A 19,602-nucleotide genomic window follows, 5' to 3' on the forward strand; every position below is an offset into this window, starting at 1 on the left:
CTCAAAGAAAAATGTTTTGAAGCCAAAAATAAAATAGATTCTAGGATCTTCTATTGGGTTGTCAGAAAAGTCATGACGCATTTTTGCAATGAAAAACATAGAAAAAAATATGTCATGACTTTTCAGACAGCCCAATAAATACTCACTTAACCAAAACAACACCAGGCTGTTCTTCTAAATTCTCAATTATCCAAAGAATGTTAAAAACATAACTTTTTACCGAAAACTTTCTTAAGGGAAATGTTTGTTTTTAAGTCCAAATCACCTGCATTTTCTATTTTATTTTAACTGCAAGACACTAAAATTTGGTTTATTATCTTTCTAACAATACTACACTAAATTCAACTAAAAGTTCTTTTGTTTAAATGCCTTAAACTACGAAGCACTGCAATATTAATAAGCAGAATAAATCAATCACAGGTGCATGATTAATCCAACTTCTGCTTACCCCAAGGGTTAGGACTACCACAATGGGTGTGTGTGTGTGTGTGTGTGTGTGTGTGTGTGTGTGTGTGTGTGTGTGTACACACAAAGTGGGTCAATACATAATGGATTCAAAGTGGAGCAGTAGGTAATACCTGGGCCTTGTGGGCCACAGAGTCTGTTGCAGCTACTCAACCCTGTCATTGTAGTGCAACAAGAATGAATGTGGCTGTGTTCCAATAAAACTTCATTCACAAGAACAGGCAGGAGGCAGATTTGTCTGTAGGCTGCACTTTGCCGAAGCTGTTTTAAAGCCACACCGATCTGGATTATTTCACTTCTCTAACCCTTGCTTTTCTTCTCTGTCAAATGATGAGTGCCTACCTCAGGCTGTGTCGTAAAGATGAACTGAGATAATACAAGTAACATATGTTAGAATGCCTAGCATTTGGAGTGCAATAAATAAGTTATGATTATTAATGAAATGAGGTAAACGCCTCTATTATTTAAGGGGTTCCAACATTTCATTGTCAGAAATATAATTACCAGAACATGCATGTAATATTAAGAAGCACGAAAATATCTTCTAGAATGTGCTTTCTTTTTTTTTTTTTTTTAAACATTTTTATTGGAGAATTGAGGAAGGGGAACAGACAAGTTGCTGTCGTTTTGTCCTTCAGTCTAGTTGTGGAGGATGTTGCTTCACTGGCCCAAGTTGGCACCATCATTGTGCTCTTCCCGGGCGAGGCAGATCAGTCGCCAGCTTCTGGATGGCCGCTCACGGCGGCTTGAGGGCCGCTCACGCTGGCTGCTAGCTACACACAGTAGCCCATGGTAACCCACTGCAGCAGGGGCTGCAGCCTACGCCATCGCCAGCGACTCACAGCAAGCCAGCTCCAGGTTGAGCTGTTGTTCAGCATCTTAGCTGTAGATGGCAGTGTCACTGGCCCTCATACGTGGGATCCGAACCAGGGTCCTCTGGCGTCCCAAACCAGTTCTTAACCAATGCGCTGCTCGGCTGGCCCTGTGCTTTCTTCTTGACCTCGCCACTTGAAGAATGCCTTTCCCTCCCCTCTCCCAGGCCACTTGATTAAAATGAGACTCAATCAAGAATATTTATTAAGAAGCTTGTAAGTAGCAATCTGTGACATGGCACCAGTGCCCAGACTCGGATGCACATGGTGAAGATGGAAAAGATGTCCTGCCATGAGTTATTTGCGCTTTAAACAAAATTGTTTTTCTTAACATATTAAATATAATAAATGCATTTCAATAACATGCCAGTCAATTATTAACATACGTAAATCTCTAAGTAATTTAAGTGGGTACTGTGGTAGTTAGGGTAGCTGGGTAAGTACATGGGACGGTAGACAGGTAGATGTTAGGAAAATCCTAAATATATTGTATCTGATAAGTGATGCTTTGAGATGTGTACCATGCAGGTGCAGATTAAATTAGAAAAAGGTATTTTTACCGCTAAAATGTTCTAAGAAAGTGATAATAGTCTGCCTATTAACTAAGCATGGTCTAAAATGCAACTGTCTGTTTTAAGGATACAAATTATGCAGTTTCTAGAATCCCATGGCACTTTTAAAACACAATCAATGAGTAGAATTTATTGGCTTGCTTTCTGGAGCCTCAGTGTTGGCAGAACACCAGTGCGACGGGCAGAATGCCCCGACAGATGGACTAATGCTCAGGACACGCCAGAAGATCAGCATGGGCATTAAGATGGGTCCTGGGCTGCCTTCTCTCCAAGTCAAAACAACAGTCTGTGCAGAACGGCTCATTTATTATTAGAAAACCCAAATTACCTAGGATTTTGCCTTCGGCAGCCCCCAGCAACTCTGCATTGACATTCTAGCGCGGAAAGCAGATTTATACATGAAATCACCTGCCAAACATGAGAGGTGAACAGAAGGCTCTGAGGCAAAGCTGTGAGGCAGTCTGTGGAACAGCTTCCGTGAACTGAGAGGCAACCAGTTCCTGACCTCTAGCCACAGACAGAATCATGTGAAATGTCAAGCAAATCCCAAATTCATTTGAAAGACAAACTACACAGCCTATCATGGAGATCAAAACCCGAGCAGGCCACAATTACAAAGCAAACAGGAACAAGGGAACAAACAGCGCTGCAATCATCTGTCCTGAGCCGGGGGCGCAGCCACACTCAGGTCTTGCTGGCCTGAGCTAGTCCCACGGTTCCCATGGACTGGGGCAATCAGTGGGACCAGAGCAAGTCCAGTGGCTCCAGGTGGCCACAGAGACCCTCCAAGAAAACCCACAGGGAAAACTGAGGAACATCCTATTTAATATTTGACAGAAGTGAGGGATTCACCATAGCCACACAGTCATAGCCAAAATACGCTTTTGTGTAATTAACTGCCTCAACTGCTAATGAGAAATCATCGTAAAGCACAATCCATAGTAACATGGGCACAGAAAAGACAGAAGCGCAAGAAACCACAGAAATTCTTAAAAAGTTAAACAACACATTCACTAAACATAATTCATATTGAAACATATCCTTCAAAAATGTGGCCTATCAAGGATAGACCACATTCAGCACACGTGAGCTAGTACACACCACAAAGGGATACACGGCAACTGAGAAATGGCTGGAGAGGGAGTGAAGGGAGTAAGGGAAACACTGGGCCGTGTACAGCTCACCTCAGGGAAGTAAAGACTATAAACAGGATGTGTTATCTTTGATTTGGTTTCCAGTAGAGCTCTCTCCTTTCGCTGTATACTTTGTTGTAATTCTTGCCACTCCTAGTAAAATAAAAATGAAATATTTGAAATCAACTATGTTTTTGATCATTTTGAGGAATTTCCAACTTCTAGCTATTATTCCTGACAATGCTAACTACTACTGAGTTCAGTCCCAAATCTGACCACTTCCCTGCTCGAAACTTCCAATGCATCTGTTCAGAAATCAAATCTAACCCCTTTAGCATGACTGCACAGCCGTTCATGATCTGACCTGGGCCTTTCTCGCCACTCTCCTGTCACTGCCTTCCTCCCTGACTTATATTCTAGTCATTTCACACTACCCAGACTTCTCTGAACTCACCAAACTATTTCACAGCTCCTAAAACCTGTTTGGATTTTTTCCCTGTCCCTGTTTTCCCCTTTCTCTACCTGGCAAATTCCTACTCCTTATTGTTCAAGGAACAGCTAAAGCCTAAAGTAGGAGCTCCTGAGTACCACAAATTTCCCTCTACCTCAGGACTGGGTTGATCACTCCCTCCTTTGTGCTATCACTGCACCTTTTGCAAAATGTGCATAATCTCTTTTATACTATTGGTCTGCCTTCCCCACTAACCTACTATCATTCAAGGGCAGACACTGTTCCACATTTGGCTTTGCACTCCTGTCATCTAACACAATGCTTGCAATGTGACAGATAATGAATAATTATTTGTTTTTTGTATAATTACTTGTCAATTGAATGAATGTGTTTTTGGTCATCTGAAGAAACTTGTCTGCCAAAACCTACGAGTCACCTCTACTAACCATAACAAACTCAGAAAGAAATATGCCAATTCTTTCTCCAAGCGAGGCTGTGATAATGTCTTTGATAATCTTAATTTTCTGGCTATCAACTTAATTTCCAAACTACAAAAATGTCAAAGGCCAGTAACTGCTAAAAACAGCCATCCTTATCTTTTCCCCACCATTCCCAAGGGCAGGCACATTATTTCTTTTACTTTTATCCTTTGCCCTTTACCTTTTCCTTTTTTTTGGCCTCTGCTTTTATCTCAGAGGTTATTCAGGGAATCTCTTTTTCTCTCCTAAACCACAAGGGTTATTTTAGATCAAAGGCTCAGTCAAAGAGAACAACACAAACATAAAGAAAACTGCTGAACAGTTTACAGTTCATTTGCTTGGAATCTCTTTCTAATGACCATTATTTGTCTGCCAAATATTCTTTTCTATAACCCTCCCATAAATCAGGTGCCATTTAATGCCACATCATGAGATTTTTTTCTATTCTCTATACCCTCACAATCCTAATGAATTACTTACAGACTCCCTTTTTTTAATGCCTTATAAACCTCTTGAAACAAGGTGGCATTCTGTAAATGTTAGTTTTTCCCATAACCAACCTCTTGACATCAGAGCTCCCAGTAACATTACTTTACCCCAAATATTACAGGGAACTTTTGAGAGGCTCTTCCATGTAACTGCTACCTATTTCATAACCCACCTTTCCTTACATTTCCAGAGTCGTCTCCAACACTGAAAATTGCCTTAAGAGACCGAACTGACCTTACCTCAGAGCTTAACCTACCTAGCAATTTAAGATTTAAGAAAATTAGGATCTCCAATCCTTGTTAGGAACTATTTTTCTTTATAATTCTGACCACTATACCATAAAAATATTCTTACAAAGTAATACAGGATTGTAAAATATACTGGTAACAAACTGATAAGCAAACAAGCAAGCAAATCAATAATAACAAAAGCCAAAACTATCATCAGAGGTGTAATTCCAATTATTTAAACCTATAAGTCTTACTGCTTCATCATCTTTGTTTTGCTTTTCATCTTGCTCTCTATCGGAGTCTCTGTCACTGCCATCCTCCTTTTCGCTTTGGGAGTCTCTATTGGTTTCTTCTTCTTCAGAATCACTGCCTTTATCAGAAACTTCTTCTTCATCTTCCTTTACAGCAGCTTCCTAAACAGAAAAAGCAACCACAAAAGTTCTGAGTACCTCAATGAGTATATTACTCTGAGTCTCTGAAGGTAACTTATTGTCATATTTAAACGGGCTCAAGATTATAACTTCACTATTCATATAGAAATTTAGAGAATTATAAACATTCTTATTTATAAAGATGTGGGAATCGGACTGAAGACTTTAATATTTGGCTTGTCAATTATTATTTTATTCATTTTTCATAGTTTATAAAATAAAAATATGCTATTTGCAAAGCATGCTACCAATATGGCTAAGACAGCTCATCTTTCAAAAACATCAATTATGCAATATATTTTATTTGAGATGGGGAAATGGAAACTTTATAGAAAAGTACTGTTTGGGGAGTTTAATACTATCTTCTATAACTGATAAGAGTACAATGCAGTAAAGAAAGCTGATATTCCAGACAAAATATTTAGTCCATTTCAAGAAGCAAGACAAAGAACAGCGAATTAAATACAAAAGAAAGTAGAAATAAATAAAACAGACCAGAAACCAGTTAAAGAGAAAGCAGACATACAAAAGGGAAACCCAAACAAAAGTTGGTCTTTGAAAAGATTAATAAAATTACGAATATTAGGAATAAAAGAGACATAACTACAGATCCAAAAGACATTAAAAACAAAGGATATTATGAATAGCTTTATGTCAATAAATTTGATAACTCAAGAGGAAATGAACAAATTCCTTGAAAAACACAATTACAAAAACCAACATAAGAAAAAAGTAGAATATGTTAAAGACAAGAACTCTATTATAACTGAACTCTTTTTTAAAACTCTAAGCCCATATGGCTTCTCTAGATAATTCTTCCAAATAAGAAACAAATCCAACCTTACTTTACACACACTCTTCCAGGAAAAAGAGAGACGACTTCCTAATTTGTTTAATGAGGCCAACATAAACCCAATATAAAACATGGCAAGGGTATTTTACAAGAAAGGGGAATGACAAACCAATATACTTTCATAAAAACAGATGTAGGGATCCTAAACAAAATGTTATCAAATGTTACACTGAATGTATCAAATCCGGATAAATATAAAAAAAGGCTACGACCCAATGAGATTTGTTCTGGGAATGTAATGATTGTCTAAAAATTTTTAATGTGTCAATATAATTCGCCACATTAACAGAAAGGAGAAAAATCACAATCATCTCAATAGATGGAGGAAAAGCATTTAATAAAATTCAGTATCTGTTCATGATAAAAATTCTCAGCATGGGAATAGAAGGAAACACTTCCTTAACCTGATGAAGAATATCTATTGTACAAAACCCTATAGCTAACATTATACTTAGTAGTGAAATCATGTTTCCTTTCTCCCTGAGATCAACAAGAAGACAAGGGTGACCACCATCTTCACTTTCAATCAACATTACACTGAAAGTTATAGCCAGTATAATAAGGCAGAAAGGAAGAAAGAGCATAAAGATTAAAAAAAAAAGGAAAGCTGTCTTTATTCCCAGATGGCATAATTGTGTATGTAGAAAATCTTTTCAAACATGTCTTCAAATGGTTAGGATTATTGTCAATTCATCAAGACTTCTTGATGCAAGATCAATATTTAGAAAGCAACAATATTTCTATACCAGCAATAAACATTGCAGAATGAATTTTTTTAATGTTATTTGCAATAGCACCAGAAAGTATCAAATACACAGGAGCAAATCTAATGAAAGATGTGCCATACCACTGCCACTGGAAATTACAAAAAAACTGCCAAAAAAAATTTTAAAAGATACAAATTAGTAAAGATAAGCCATGCTTATGAATAAAGACTCAGTATTGGTAACATTTGACTTCTCCCCATATTGAACCACAGATTCAATGCAACACCAGTCTAAATTCCAGCAGCTTTTTTTGGGGTGGAAATTGTCAAGCTTATTCTAAACATTTAGAATGAAATGGATCTAAAATAGTCAAGACAATTCTGAAGAAGTGAAATAAGAGTTTGAGGACTTACACTACCGTATTTCAAGACTTCACATAAAGCCACCATAATTAAGATAGTGTGGTATTGGCAAAAGAATAGACAAATAACTAATGAAATGGAGTCGAGAGGCCATAAAGAGATCTGTACATATATAGTAATAGTCACTTGTTTTACAACAGATCACCACTGCGTTTCAGGGAAAAAAGGATAATCTTTTCAATAAATGGTGCTCGAACAAGTTGTCCATAATCCCTATCTCACACTACTTACAAAAAATTAATTCAAAATATATCACAGTGCTGAATATAACAAGTAACATAATAATACTTCTATAAGTATTACAGAAAAACCTCTCTGCGTCTTTGTGATAGGCAGTGATGTCTTAAACAGAACACAAAAGCACTAAAAGATTGATAAAATAGGCTTCATTAAAATTAAGAACCATCGGGCTGGCCGAGTGGCTCAGTTGGTTAAGAGCTCGCTCAAGAGTTTGAGCTCTGAGCAACAGCGGTTCGATACCCAGCCCAAGCTGAGCTGTCCACAGCTGGACTGAAGAATAAAAAAACAACAGCAACTTGTCTGTTCCCTTCCCCCCGATTCCGCAAAAAAATAAAAAAAAAAAAAAAATTAAGAACCATCAAGTTTGGGGAATATAATCAACAGTGTTGTAAATATTTTGTAGTGTGTCAGATGGGCACATGTCTTGTTAGGGAGACCACTTCATGGATGGGGTAGATGCTTGATCACTGTGCTATATACCTAAAGCTGAAGCTGAATAATATTGTATGTCAACTATAATTTTATATATGTATATATATAGTCATGGAATATGGAGTACAGCATAGGGAATAGAGCCAACAGAATTGTAATAGATATATACAATGTCAGAGGGGGAGGAAGGTTATCACTTTGTGAGGGGTGTAAATGTCTAACTATTACATTGTTCTGTACACCTGTAACTAATAAAAAAATTAAGAACCATCAAAAGCTACCATTAAGAGTAAAAAAGAGTAAGATAAACACCCCCAAAAGAAAAAGAGGATATCCAAATGACCAGTACGCATATGAAAGGGTGTTCAATATCTTTAGTCATCAGGTAAACACAAATAAAAACCACACGCAAAGATACAACAGACCCACCACAGTGGCTAAAATAAAAAAGACTAGTAAAACCAAGTACTGGTGAGGATGTGAACAACTAGACTCATATTTTGCTGGTAGGAGCATAAAATGATACAACTTTGGAAAACGGGCTCTTTCAATGAGTAAAACATACACATATTTTATAACCCAGCAATTCCACTGCTAGGTACATACCTGAGAAAAATAAATGTCCACAAAATGATATATACAAGAATAGGTATAGCACCTTTATTCATAATAGGCAAAAAACTAGAAACAACTCAAATATCCACCAACCACAGAACAGATAAACTGTAGTATATTCATACAATGAAAACACACACACACACACACACACACACACACACTCGACTGCTGCTACACACAATACATATGAATGTCATGGACATAATGTTGAATGAAAGCAGTCAAACAATTTCACTTACATGAAGTTTAAGAATAGGCCAAACAAATTAATAACAGAATGGAGGAAGGGTGTGGAGGTAGACGGAGGAGTCACTGACTGAAAAGGGGCACAAGGGAGCGTCCTAGGGTGCTGGTGAGGTTTTCTATCTTGATCTGGGTATCATGGGTACATACATACGTAAAACTTCAGGAGCTGTATGCACAAGATTTAAAATTTTAGTGTATGTTATACCTCAATAAAGATAATTATATAATAACAATAATAAACTTACACTCCCAATGACTCCATTTGCCTGCTTTTGTTTCTGTTGCTTTGATGGTGGTAAGGACACAGGTGTAGGTTTTTTTTTTACAGGTTTCTTTTTTTTTGATTTAGCAGTTTTCTTCGGTCCTTTACTCTTCTGTTGCCATCCTCCTTTTGTCCTGTTCTTGTTAGTGTCACCCAGCTGTAAATCAAAACACACATACACACTCAAAAGGTATAATAATATTTTCATTTGGGAGTCATAGTAATGTTTAGGTGGAAATGGCTAAGCTACATGATTCCATAAACTGAATTATTCTCCTACTGCAATATAAATCAGTCAGAGAACTAAACAAAACATTTCTATCACCAAGAAAGATAGGTAAGAAAACTCAAGCTTTTACCCCATCTTCTGCTGGCTGTTCCTCTGCAGCACAGATGGACTGTTCCTTTTCAAATACTTCCTAGAGGAAGTGAAAAGAAAAATATAGTCTGTCAATCTGTATTTATCTTTCAGATAAGCAAAGCGATCTTTGAAAAGATGTTACCAGTAGGTTTTAAAACTGGTGACAATAGGGAGGCAGGGGAGCAGGAAACTTAGCAATTACTAAATGATACTTCAGAAGTTACCTTCGAAATATCTCACATCTGTCTTAACTTAAAAAATACAATGACTTAAGATATGTAAACTCATTATAAAGCCAAAAATATTTCAGTTTAAATTTTCACTTTTACTCTAATACTAATAAGACATGACTATTTTAATGTTATGAGAATTTTAATATATTACACACAAAATATTATTTTCTAATATTAAAACTTCGTAAGACCAATATTAGTTTATTCATTATTGTCAGTGATACTGCTCATTGGCTCTGTAGCTAAGTGGAACACTAAGAAAATCCACATATCCTAAAGACATATCGACCCACCACATAATCCATTTAGAATCAGTAGAGAAGCTGTAAGTTTAGGATTTAAACTCCAGTAAGAATCTATATGAGATGCCAGCAAGTGATGTGGGTTGTGTTTAATAAACTCCCTGGGATTACTAAAGCTAACAAGTAAAAAATGATAACTATTAGGCTCTAAACTATTAGCCTAATTCAGGGGTCAGCAAACTATGGTCCATTGCCTGCTTTTTAAACAAAGTTTTGTTAGAACACAACCATGCCCATTTGTGAGCTCAGTAGTTGCTACAGAAACTGTATGACCTGTAACATCTAAAGTATTTACTAACTGGGCCTTTACAGGAAAAGTCTGCCAACTCCTACTCTAATTCTATCATCCCTGCATTGTTTCTTCATTTATTACTGGGTTCTAATAATTACTCTGAGGTACAGTTCATACAAGAATTGGACAATAAATACTCAATTCTTTCCCTTCCTCCAGGGCAGTTTTATTTTTTCTTCTACCAAGTAGCACTTCTCAGGCTGGGAACTCAAAAATATAAGGGCAGTATAAATTTGGATTCTAAACCCAATCCTGGCCACTGGCTTAGAGTTTCATCTTCTCCCAGGAGACACATCTCATCCAGAGTCCATGAGGCAAATGCTTCATTACCACTTACTACCATAAAATCAACATCTTTGATTTGATATATCCTACTACAAAATATGCTTTTCCTACCAGAGGTTTTAGACATGGGGTTTAAGTGCAGCAGATGTTTTCTGCAGATGTTCACAGGCACCAGAGCAGAACAGGCTAAAACGACCAGTCGTTAAATAAATTGAGTTGAAATACAACAGTCTATTAAAAACTAGTTAGAATTATAGTTGTAACTTGGGAATTACTATAAATATGCAATAGTCACCAAGAAAAACAAGATGCAAGAAACATATACAATATGATCAGATTTAATAAAAAAGAATGAGAAAAAAAGCAGTACACATCTATAAGCATATACATGTATGCACTGTAAAGGTCCAGATATGAGCTTGGAGAAAGATATGAAAGAATATACACAAGGCTGAATTCTGGTCATGGGGACTGACAAAGGGTTTCCTGAGGGAGGTGGATGAGAGACTGGATCCGTGATAAACACATCATTTAACTCTATGATTAGTCATGTATTAGGATATCTAAAGGGATGAGCTTCGGGCCGGCCGCGTGCTCAGCTGGTTAAGAGCTCGCTCAAGAGTGCGAGCTCAGAGCAATAGCAGTTCGATTCCTGGCCCGAGCCGAGCTGCCAACAGGTGGCAGGATGGCTCAGCTAAAAAAAAATTAAAATATAAATAAATAAATAAATAAATGGGTGAGCTTCAAAACTGATAATGTCAGAATGGTGAGATTTTAGATAATGTTAATTTCTTCCTATTGCATTGCCTGAATTATTTCTCAGACAGCATGAATTTTTCACATAATTTTTTAAAAAGTTGTTTTCATCAAAATTTTTAAAATAAAAAAATAAAAGGAGTAAATTCTCTAAAGCACTGACTAAAAAGGACTAGGTAATGAAATTCTCAACAATAATCAACAATGACCTCTGAATAGCACTTTAAAGTTTATGAACTACACCCACATTACAGGGAATTAACAAATCATCACATGAAGAATTAATCTATTTTTTTTCAAGGTTTTTTGTGTGAAAACTAATGTGAAAAACTTTGAAATTACAGCTAACAGGACCTGCAAAATTAAACTTTGCTACTCAATATTTCTGACTTGGGAACGTATAACTTAAAATGAGAAAATAAATACAAAAAACCTTAACACACAACTTATACCATGAAAATACAGATTACTTACTGCCATTGTTTGCCTTGTCAATTTAACCAACACTGTGACTAGGGATCCTACTGTGATGTTGTTGCTGTCTTCATCATCCAATACTGTAAGAAGGGAAAAAAACTGAGTAAAATCTAAAAATCAAGCTCTTTGTCAACGCAAACTGCAAAACTTAACTTACCCAAATCAATATGGTACTTCAGTAATTCAAACACTATACTTTAAACTTACTCAATAAAAAATAATTCATTGACTATCTATTCTGTATAAGGCTCGCCAGCAGATGCCTTCAACAACGTACTCATTTAATACGTAAACTAGTTCTATAAAGCATTACTATTATTTGTACTTTAAAGAAGGAACTGAGATTCAGAAATAAAGTGAAATGCCCATGTCACATAATGGCTATACTGGCACCGACAAGTTTTAAACCCAGGTTTTTTAGAACAAAGTAGAATGTGAGGACTACCACACCATAGCTTTCTCTCATAGTGATTTAAAAATAGGATTCTGTCACTCTATTCGATTTTGCAAACCTTATATTCACAAGACTTTATTTATATGATCAATGCCTGCCTGTCAGAATAAAATAATTAAAACTAGTATTCTAAGCCACATTAAAGAGATTTACTTTGAAGGTAAGAACTTCAAAATATTGTTTATACTTAAAAATATTTTTTTGCAATGTTTTTGTAAATTTTTTTTTAAACCACTTTGGCCACACACAGCCCCAAAAGGCTAATAATAAAATAAGCTTAACATTAAAATAAAATAAATTAACATTAAGATTAATAACTTATCAAACATATCTTCCATCCAAACGTAGATACAATTCATTTTTTTCCTACAGATTTTATCTATTAGCATTTTCTTCACTATGTATTTCTGCCTACAGGTTTCTAAGTTTGTCATATTTATTTTATAGATTTAGATTAGCACACACTGTTCTGCCCTGCACTGGCACTTCACCAGCTGGAAAAGAATGGCCTCCAACAACCTATAACTGCTATCTCCTCCATCACTGGCTGTGAGGTACAACAGCTGGGCATCAAAACAGGACACAGTATCCTTTCTTAAACCTGGAAGTCTCCATTATCTCAAATCAAATCTGGGCTACACATTCATCAACACTGCAAAGCTGTGTACGCATGAGCACTGCATGTGAATTAACACCTATAACAATGTCTACTGTCACCTGGCGCTTTAAAGTGAAGAGGAGCCTATATGGGATTCTACGCAGCCTCTAGCAATGTGGGAAAAAAGATCCACCATCTCCAGCACTGGATCAGGCAGATGCCCCTTTCCTGCTTCTAAAACTCTCCTACTCTCCCTCCATAAACTACACTACTCATATTATACATTTGGATAGCACTGTAAAAATATAAAATAACAAATTGTCCATACAAAATGATATGGAATGGAACACATCATAGTGCTCTGGAGTGAGACTGAATACTCTTACCTTATTATCTAATAAGAAAATCTCTCGACATTCACTTGCTAAGGAGCATGTACATTTTAATACCTTTGATTGTATCAGAGTATCTCTTCAGTCCCAAACTAGATTTTTATTTAGATAGTTTCTGATTAAATTAGTATGAAGCTTTCAGCTTTAAGTATTTTTAATGCTTAAAACTCCTGGACCCACAAAGAAATCCCAACTCCCCACACCAAAGCAGCCCCAATTTTTACTACATATGAGTATTTTAAATATCTTTCATTACATGTGAAACTCTTTATTCTTTGAAAAGTTAAGCTATTCCTGAAAGCTGAACTACAGAAGAGTCCTCAAACTGAATCCCATTATAAGGATAATAAAAGTAGGACTCTTACCAGTGTTCTCAAAACTATGATGTATACATCATTTTCCACCATAGTAAATCTGACACGTAAACTAGTTCTGCAAAGTCTAATCACAAGTTATGCTATTAAACGGAGTGTTTTAAGAACCTTGCGCCAAACAAACAAGAGCTAGTCTATCAAAAGGGAAGCAATCCATGCTCAACAGGGAAACCTCCTCACCCTGAGATTTTATGTCCATAGTCACATAAGGGAAACTCCCGAGGACAGCCATGACCTCTTCATACTTCTCCTCTTCAAGGAAATGCAGTAGACTGTGACGGTCTGATTCTTTCAAACTCACCAAGTCCTGGATAGTCTTAATTTTGTACTGAATTTAAAAGAAGAGAAAGAGAAAGAAAATAAATCCCAAAGTCAAAAAACTTTTCATAAAAGGAAAAGTATAGCATGTTTACTAAAACAAAATCCAAGAACTTTCAGAAAAACATTAAGATTATATAGATTTCAAAGCAAAAAATACACCTTCATAGCATTTTGTGGCCTTTTTCTCCAAGAAAATTTAAATTTAGGATTTTTTTTTTTTAATTGGGGAGCAGCCATGGTCATTGGTTACACATTGCTTTCATACTGCAGTGACATAGTTGACTCTTTTAAGGAGCGCGCAGCTCACAGTGGCCTATGCAGGGATCAAACTGGCAACCTTGGTGTTATCAGCGTGACGCGCTAACCAACTGAACCAACCCGTCACCCCGTAGGATTTTTTTGTCTTATTATACAGTTAATATAAGTTTATTTTTTTTAATTAGAAAAAATTACAGAAAAAAAATAGCATTCATATAAAATCTTGACCTAAGCAAGAACTATTGTCATTTGATGTGCTCAGTACACTGACCTTTATTTTCTATTTTAATGATAGAAACCTTTAAGCGTATGAATTTATTTCCAAGTATAGCTACACCCTAAAGGTCTTACTATGGAATATTCTCACTTTTTGTTATTTTCTAAATATAGTTGTCCGTTATTGCAGTAATATCCATTTTGGCTAAATGGATACTTAGGAGAGCGTTCTTTAATTTCCAGATGTTTGGTGCTGGTTATTAACTTTCACTTTCACAGGCAGGGATTAGATCATGAGGTGTGTGAAATGGCTGCTTTTGGATTCTGAAATTGTCAATTATGACTTAAAACATGATTGAATATATAAGGGTGACACAATTACTTGAAAAGAGAACTCTGGTGCAAATTTCTAAGATACACTTATTAGTTCTACCTTGATATAGTATCAAATCCAATGTCTATCTTCTGCCTACTTTGTCTAATGGATACAAAGTGATGTTTAAAATCTCCAACCAAAATTATAATTTCATTGTGTTCCTTTATATTTCCTCAAGTTTTCATTTATACATATTTTTGCTTTTAAAATTCATTATGTCTTCACTATAATTGTGTTTCTAAATAAGAATTATCTTTACTTGATCTACTTATTTTTCAACGTTTATTTTGTTCATACTAAACTAATAAATCATCATCCAACATTTAAGCCACAAATAAAATGAATGGGAAGTATACAGTGCATTTTCACTTAGCATATTTATTTTTGGTAACGTGAGGAACAAAGTGTTAACTGTTACGCTGCACTAACCCCTAGGAATAGCAAAATCACTTACAGTAGTAAGATACTATAAAACAGTTACCTAATCAAGAAAACACTAACAGAGTCACTTGAGGGATAGTTTGAGAGTGTTTAAGACATCCTAAATCTAAAAAATTCATGGTAACCATTTCTAGAAAACTTACATGTTTAAGTGACATGACAAACTGCTTAAAACTGGTTTGAAAGTAGAAAGGATTACCTTTTTATGATTAGAAACCCTTCTAAGATTGTCCTCTTCAATGTGAGGGAGCTGCAGAAGGGGGGACTTAAACTGCTGAAGGCCTTGCACGGCCATCTGGGACAGCTTCATGCAGTTTTCTAGGGACGCCAAAGTTGGAGCACGAAACTCCCTTTCTTAGAAAGAATAGGAGGAAAAGCAAAAACAGAGCTGGACTTTCTATATGTTCAAGAGTATACAATTCATCACAAAAACAAGATTCATGTGAACATCCTGAACCCCTCAAACTTTAAAATCACAGTGTTGATTTTCCTTTAAAAACTATTAGATAAAATACAAAATAGATACAAACTTGGTCAAATGCATATTGTCCAGGAAAAAACATTGATTTAATTGAAAAATTCTTTGCATCAGCTCCAAAAACAGTAAATTATTAGACATTACCGGTATCAAGAACCGTGTCAAGAATAGACATTATCCATAAGAGCAAAGCACAACCACTATTTCCTGTTTAAGGATCTCCCATTCCATTACTGACCACAAACTCCCTCATTCTTTTTTCCATTTATGCAAAACACAGGACGTGTCATTACATCATTAGATCACTTAAAAAATTATTTCAAACACACTGTTAAAATGCAGAATAACGTAACTCTAGAAATATTCAGAGGAAGAAAAAGGATATTTTAAATCGTTGCAAACAACAAACAATAAAACATGAAAAAATTAAATTCAAAACATATGAGTTATGATAAATACTTTACATAATGGAAAATATATGGAAAGAAATAAGAAAAACCATGAACAAAATTGGGAAAGCTGCTTCAACTTATAAAAATTATAGTAAGTACCCATAAATCTTAAAAATATGAAGTGCAATCTGCATATGCTTGCAAGAAACAATACAACTGATTACGATTCCTCCTCACCTTCACGGCTCCGGGCCATTATTATTAGTTGGCAGATTACATTAACCATTTCTTGAAGTAGGGCAGGGCATTTTTTCAGCATAAATTGTTGATCTGCAAAACAATTAAAAAAACCTGAAATAAATCATTCCACTTTTATAGTTAAAACATCTTTATCAACTGTAGTCTAAGACTAACAGTAAATTTAAGCTGTCTTACAAATATCTCACATGACCTCAGAACTTTACAGATGGAACCAGTGTCTCCTCAGCAGCACTAAGTCAAAAATCAGTCAGAAAATCCTAGCTCAGATGAGATGCTCCAAAGGCAAATTTTCAATATTATGATGTTGGGCTTTATTAATTAACTCCCTACCTTTTTTTTTTAAGTAGTAATAATCTTAATCTTACTGTATTTAAAAAAGAATTTTCTTCTTGTGCACCTAAGTTTCTGATTATAATTATGGATAAATCCAAAGATTAGGATTAACTAAATGGAGAGAGAAAATGGGGGGAAGAGGAGGAAGAAAAAAGGGAGAGAAAGAGAGAGGAGACACTCTTTCACTTATACTGCATATAACAGTATAATAGTTAACCATTAAAATCACCCATTGGGTTAATATTCAACCTAAAAAATATTTGTTCGCTATTTTTTAGGTAACTGGTAAAACTGGAGATGGTTTCATATTTGTATAGAACATTAGGGCTAGAATTACTAGTTAACCTGCAACTCTAATAACAATGCCTAACAGTTCTCCTTCATTCCATCATAATATGCATCCTATCCTATCACCAATCACTGAACCTCAACTGGCCTTGTTTTCAGAGGCATCTGATTGCATTATTGGCTTAAAAGGCTCAGGTGAGGGCGGAGTTGCATTCAGAAAGAACATTTATTCCCTAAAATAGTAACTTTCTTTTAACTTCAATTGAAATAATGCAAGTGAAGAAGAGATGACACTCAAATTCATAACATCCCTGGAAACACCGCTGTCCCAATCTACTGCTTTTCTTTTAAGTAGAATTAGATGACTTGAAGTATTTATCGGTAACCACCATTGGAGGCTGGTGGTGGTGGTGGTGGTGGAGTAATGGAGTTGATAGCAATATCTGTTATGAAATTCATTTTTTCTCCCCACCAAAAGCTTATGAAATCTTTTTTTTCAAAGTCATTAGGAATTATTGTGTAATCTGTAACAGACTAAACATTTCTCATATAGAGTATTCTCACTTTGAAATACTAAATTTTAACATTTACCAAAATATCTGACCTCCTTAGACCTTCAAAGTCTTTGTGAAGTAATCACGTAGCATACAGATTTCTTTTCAAAAGGTCCTTAAGCAATTATTTGAGGGGGGGAAAAAACAGCAACAAAAACACTGCACCATGAGGTTTAATTAAATCTGCTGCTTTCATACCACTAAAACCCTGCAGAGAGTAGAATCACAGATACCTTCTTCAAGGGTCTCAGGAATTTTCATTCTAGCAAGATGAGACAGTAAAAGAACTCTGGCCTTCAGGCTATATGGGCAGGTAAGTGGAGGCTCATTCTTCTTTAAATTAATGCTGCCAATTTCTCTGATTAGCTAGAGTAAATAAAATAATTATTCAAAAACATACATTTCAAAAAGCATTAACTTTAATAATTAAATGCTTATCAAGAAATTTTGGAGAAATGCCTAACCTGAGGTATTAGAATATTATCTGTTGGTCTGCTTGTGGCATCTTTATTATATTGAGGATCAAATTCAGAGGCTCCAGCTAAAACCATGATAAGACCTAAGAAAACAAAAGAAATAGGAGGGTAAATAAATATATTTGCTCGCTATTCATTTCCCCTCTTATGATACTTCATTAATCCTAGAGTAAAGCAGTTTTCCAATCATGCACAATGCTTAAAAATCATCTGCACTCCAATACTAACAAGCATTAATTTCTCCCATAAAAAAAGAAATGTCTCACTTTTTCAAACATGAGCTATATTACCTGACCTATCACAAGTGACTAGAAATATATATCAAATTAAGGGCCAGAGCAACTGGATACATTAAAATCACTTCAAATAGCATCTATTTCTAGACCTAAGCATGTGTTCCACAGAAATTTTCTATATAGTATTAAGTATTCCATGTGATATTAATACATGTTATATGAAAAAAAAAAGGGAGACTCTATGTTTAAAAATGGCTGAGAAATAATGAGTTAAAAAGAGTTTTAAGTTTCTTTAGTTCATGACTTCTCAGAGCCTTGAGTAAACTAAAATACACTCTCATTTATGGAAACTTTTATTACAGAACCCCGGAGGGTTCTGCGGGAGTAGTGTTCCTTGAAATGCATGTGATTCGCAGCCACATACATATATTAGCATTACTCACATTAGCCTATACAAGTTCTTTAATGACTGGCACTATAACCATCAGTCACCTGACAGCAGAAAATACATGCAATGTATTCACAAAAAGCAGGACAGTATAGTAGCCAAGTGCATAAACCCTGGAGTTTTCACGTACTAGCTAAATAAGGTAGACAATAGTTTTCATCTCTCTATGGGCCTGTTTCTTCATATGTGCCTGACACACAGTATGCCCAGTAATATGCGTGAGCTATTACTATTACTACCTTCAAATGTTTTCATGAAAACAACTGGTCCTAAAACAGCTATATAAACGGTGCCAATTCTAAAGTAACCAAGGGTATACAACCAAACCTACCAGCTAAAAAATATTTTTTAATAGACTTGTGTAAGGCTAAGTACCACTTTCAGAAATGAAACAGAAATCAAGATCACTGATGTAAAAAACACATTAAAATAGATTATAAACATGAAACATTTTCATAAGGGAATAAGTTCTTAATGAATATTTCAATCCAGCATAAGGAAGAGTGATAGGTGTGCATAAGGGAAAGTAACACTCACTCATTCCTCAGAAATAGAAGACCTGCTCAGGCCTCAGAAGTATAAGATCTATTAACACCGTCATGACCCTGAGGAGTCTCTTTCTGGTTACAGAGAAAGTTAGTAAAATTGACAAATCCAAAATACAGAAAAGTCCATTTAGGTTTTGGAGTAAAAATGCATTCTTCAGTGAGACACAACTTAAAAGTTATTATCTTCTTTTTGTTTATTTAAGGAGGGGAAGAAGGATGTCTATGATTTCTGCAGAGCGTTGATTCTGAAAGGCAATACACTGTATCGTCCAGGGATAAAATGTACAAAACTACTTTTATGGGATCAAAAGAAGTATTTAATTAGCTATATGAGTTAGAATCAATGATCACCATTGTATTTTGCGTCAGTATGCAAATTTAATCCTCCCCTCTCCCCCATGGGCTAGCGGGAGTAGAAAAACCTTGAGATCCTCCATGGAAGAACTAAGGTTGCTAGTCAAACCTTCTCTCAGCTGTTCTGCCCTCTGAAAGCTCTAAACTTAGCCAGTGTTGAATCTCATGATTACTTAAAAAAAATGAAAGGAGGGAG

The 19,602-nt window shown here is 35.6% G+C and overlaps 1 protein-coding gene across 1 annotated transcript in view; it reads right to left on the reverse strand.

Annotated features, from left to right (window-relative positions):
* Positions 1 to 19,602, reverse strand: part of SEC63 (SEC63 protein translocation regulator) — a 72,766-nt gene that overhangs the window by 7,586 nt on the left and 45,578 nt on the right. The window contains exons 8-17 of the mRNA XM_019658966.1: positions 17,809 to 17,903; positions 17,578 to 17,710; positions 16,146 to 16,238; positions 15,238 to 15,392; positions 13,607 to 13,754; positions 11,606 to 11,688; positions 9,262 to 9,321; positions 8,886 to 9,059; positions 4,946 to 5,104; positions 3,094 to 3,195 (exon numbers count right to left, since the gene is read on the reverse strand). Of these exons, the coding sequence (XP_019514511.1) occupies positions 3,094 to 3,195; positions 4,946 to 5,104; positions 8,886 to 9,059; positions 9,262 to 9,321; positions 11,606 to 11,688; positions 13,607 to 13,754; positions 15,238 to 15,392; positions 16,146 to 16,238; positions 17,578 to 17,710; positions 17,809 to 17,903 (1,202 nt within the window). The remainder of the gene's footprint in view (positions 1 to 3,093; positions 3,196 to 4,945; positions 5,105 to 8,885; positions 9,060 to 9,261; positions 9,322 to 11,605; positions 11,689 to 13,606; positions 13,755 to 15,237; positions 15,393 to 16,145; positions 16,239 to 17,577; positions 17,711 to 17,808; positions 17,904 to 19,602) is intronic.

This window comes from Hipposideros armiger, unplaced genomic scaffold (genome assembly GCF_001890085.2).
Source record: "Hipposideros armiger isolate ML-2016 unplaced genomic scaffold, ASM189008v1 scaffold_292, whole genome shotgun sequence".
Lineage (NCBI taxonomy): Eukaryota > Metazoa > Chordata > Mammalia > Chiroptera > Hipposideridae > Hipposideros > Hipposideros armiger.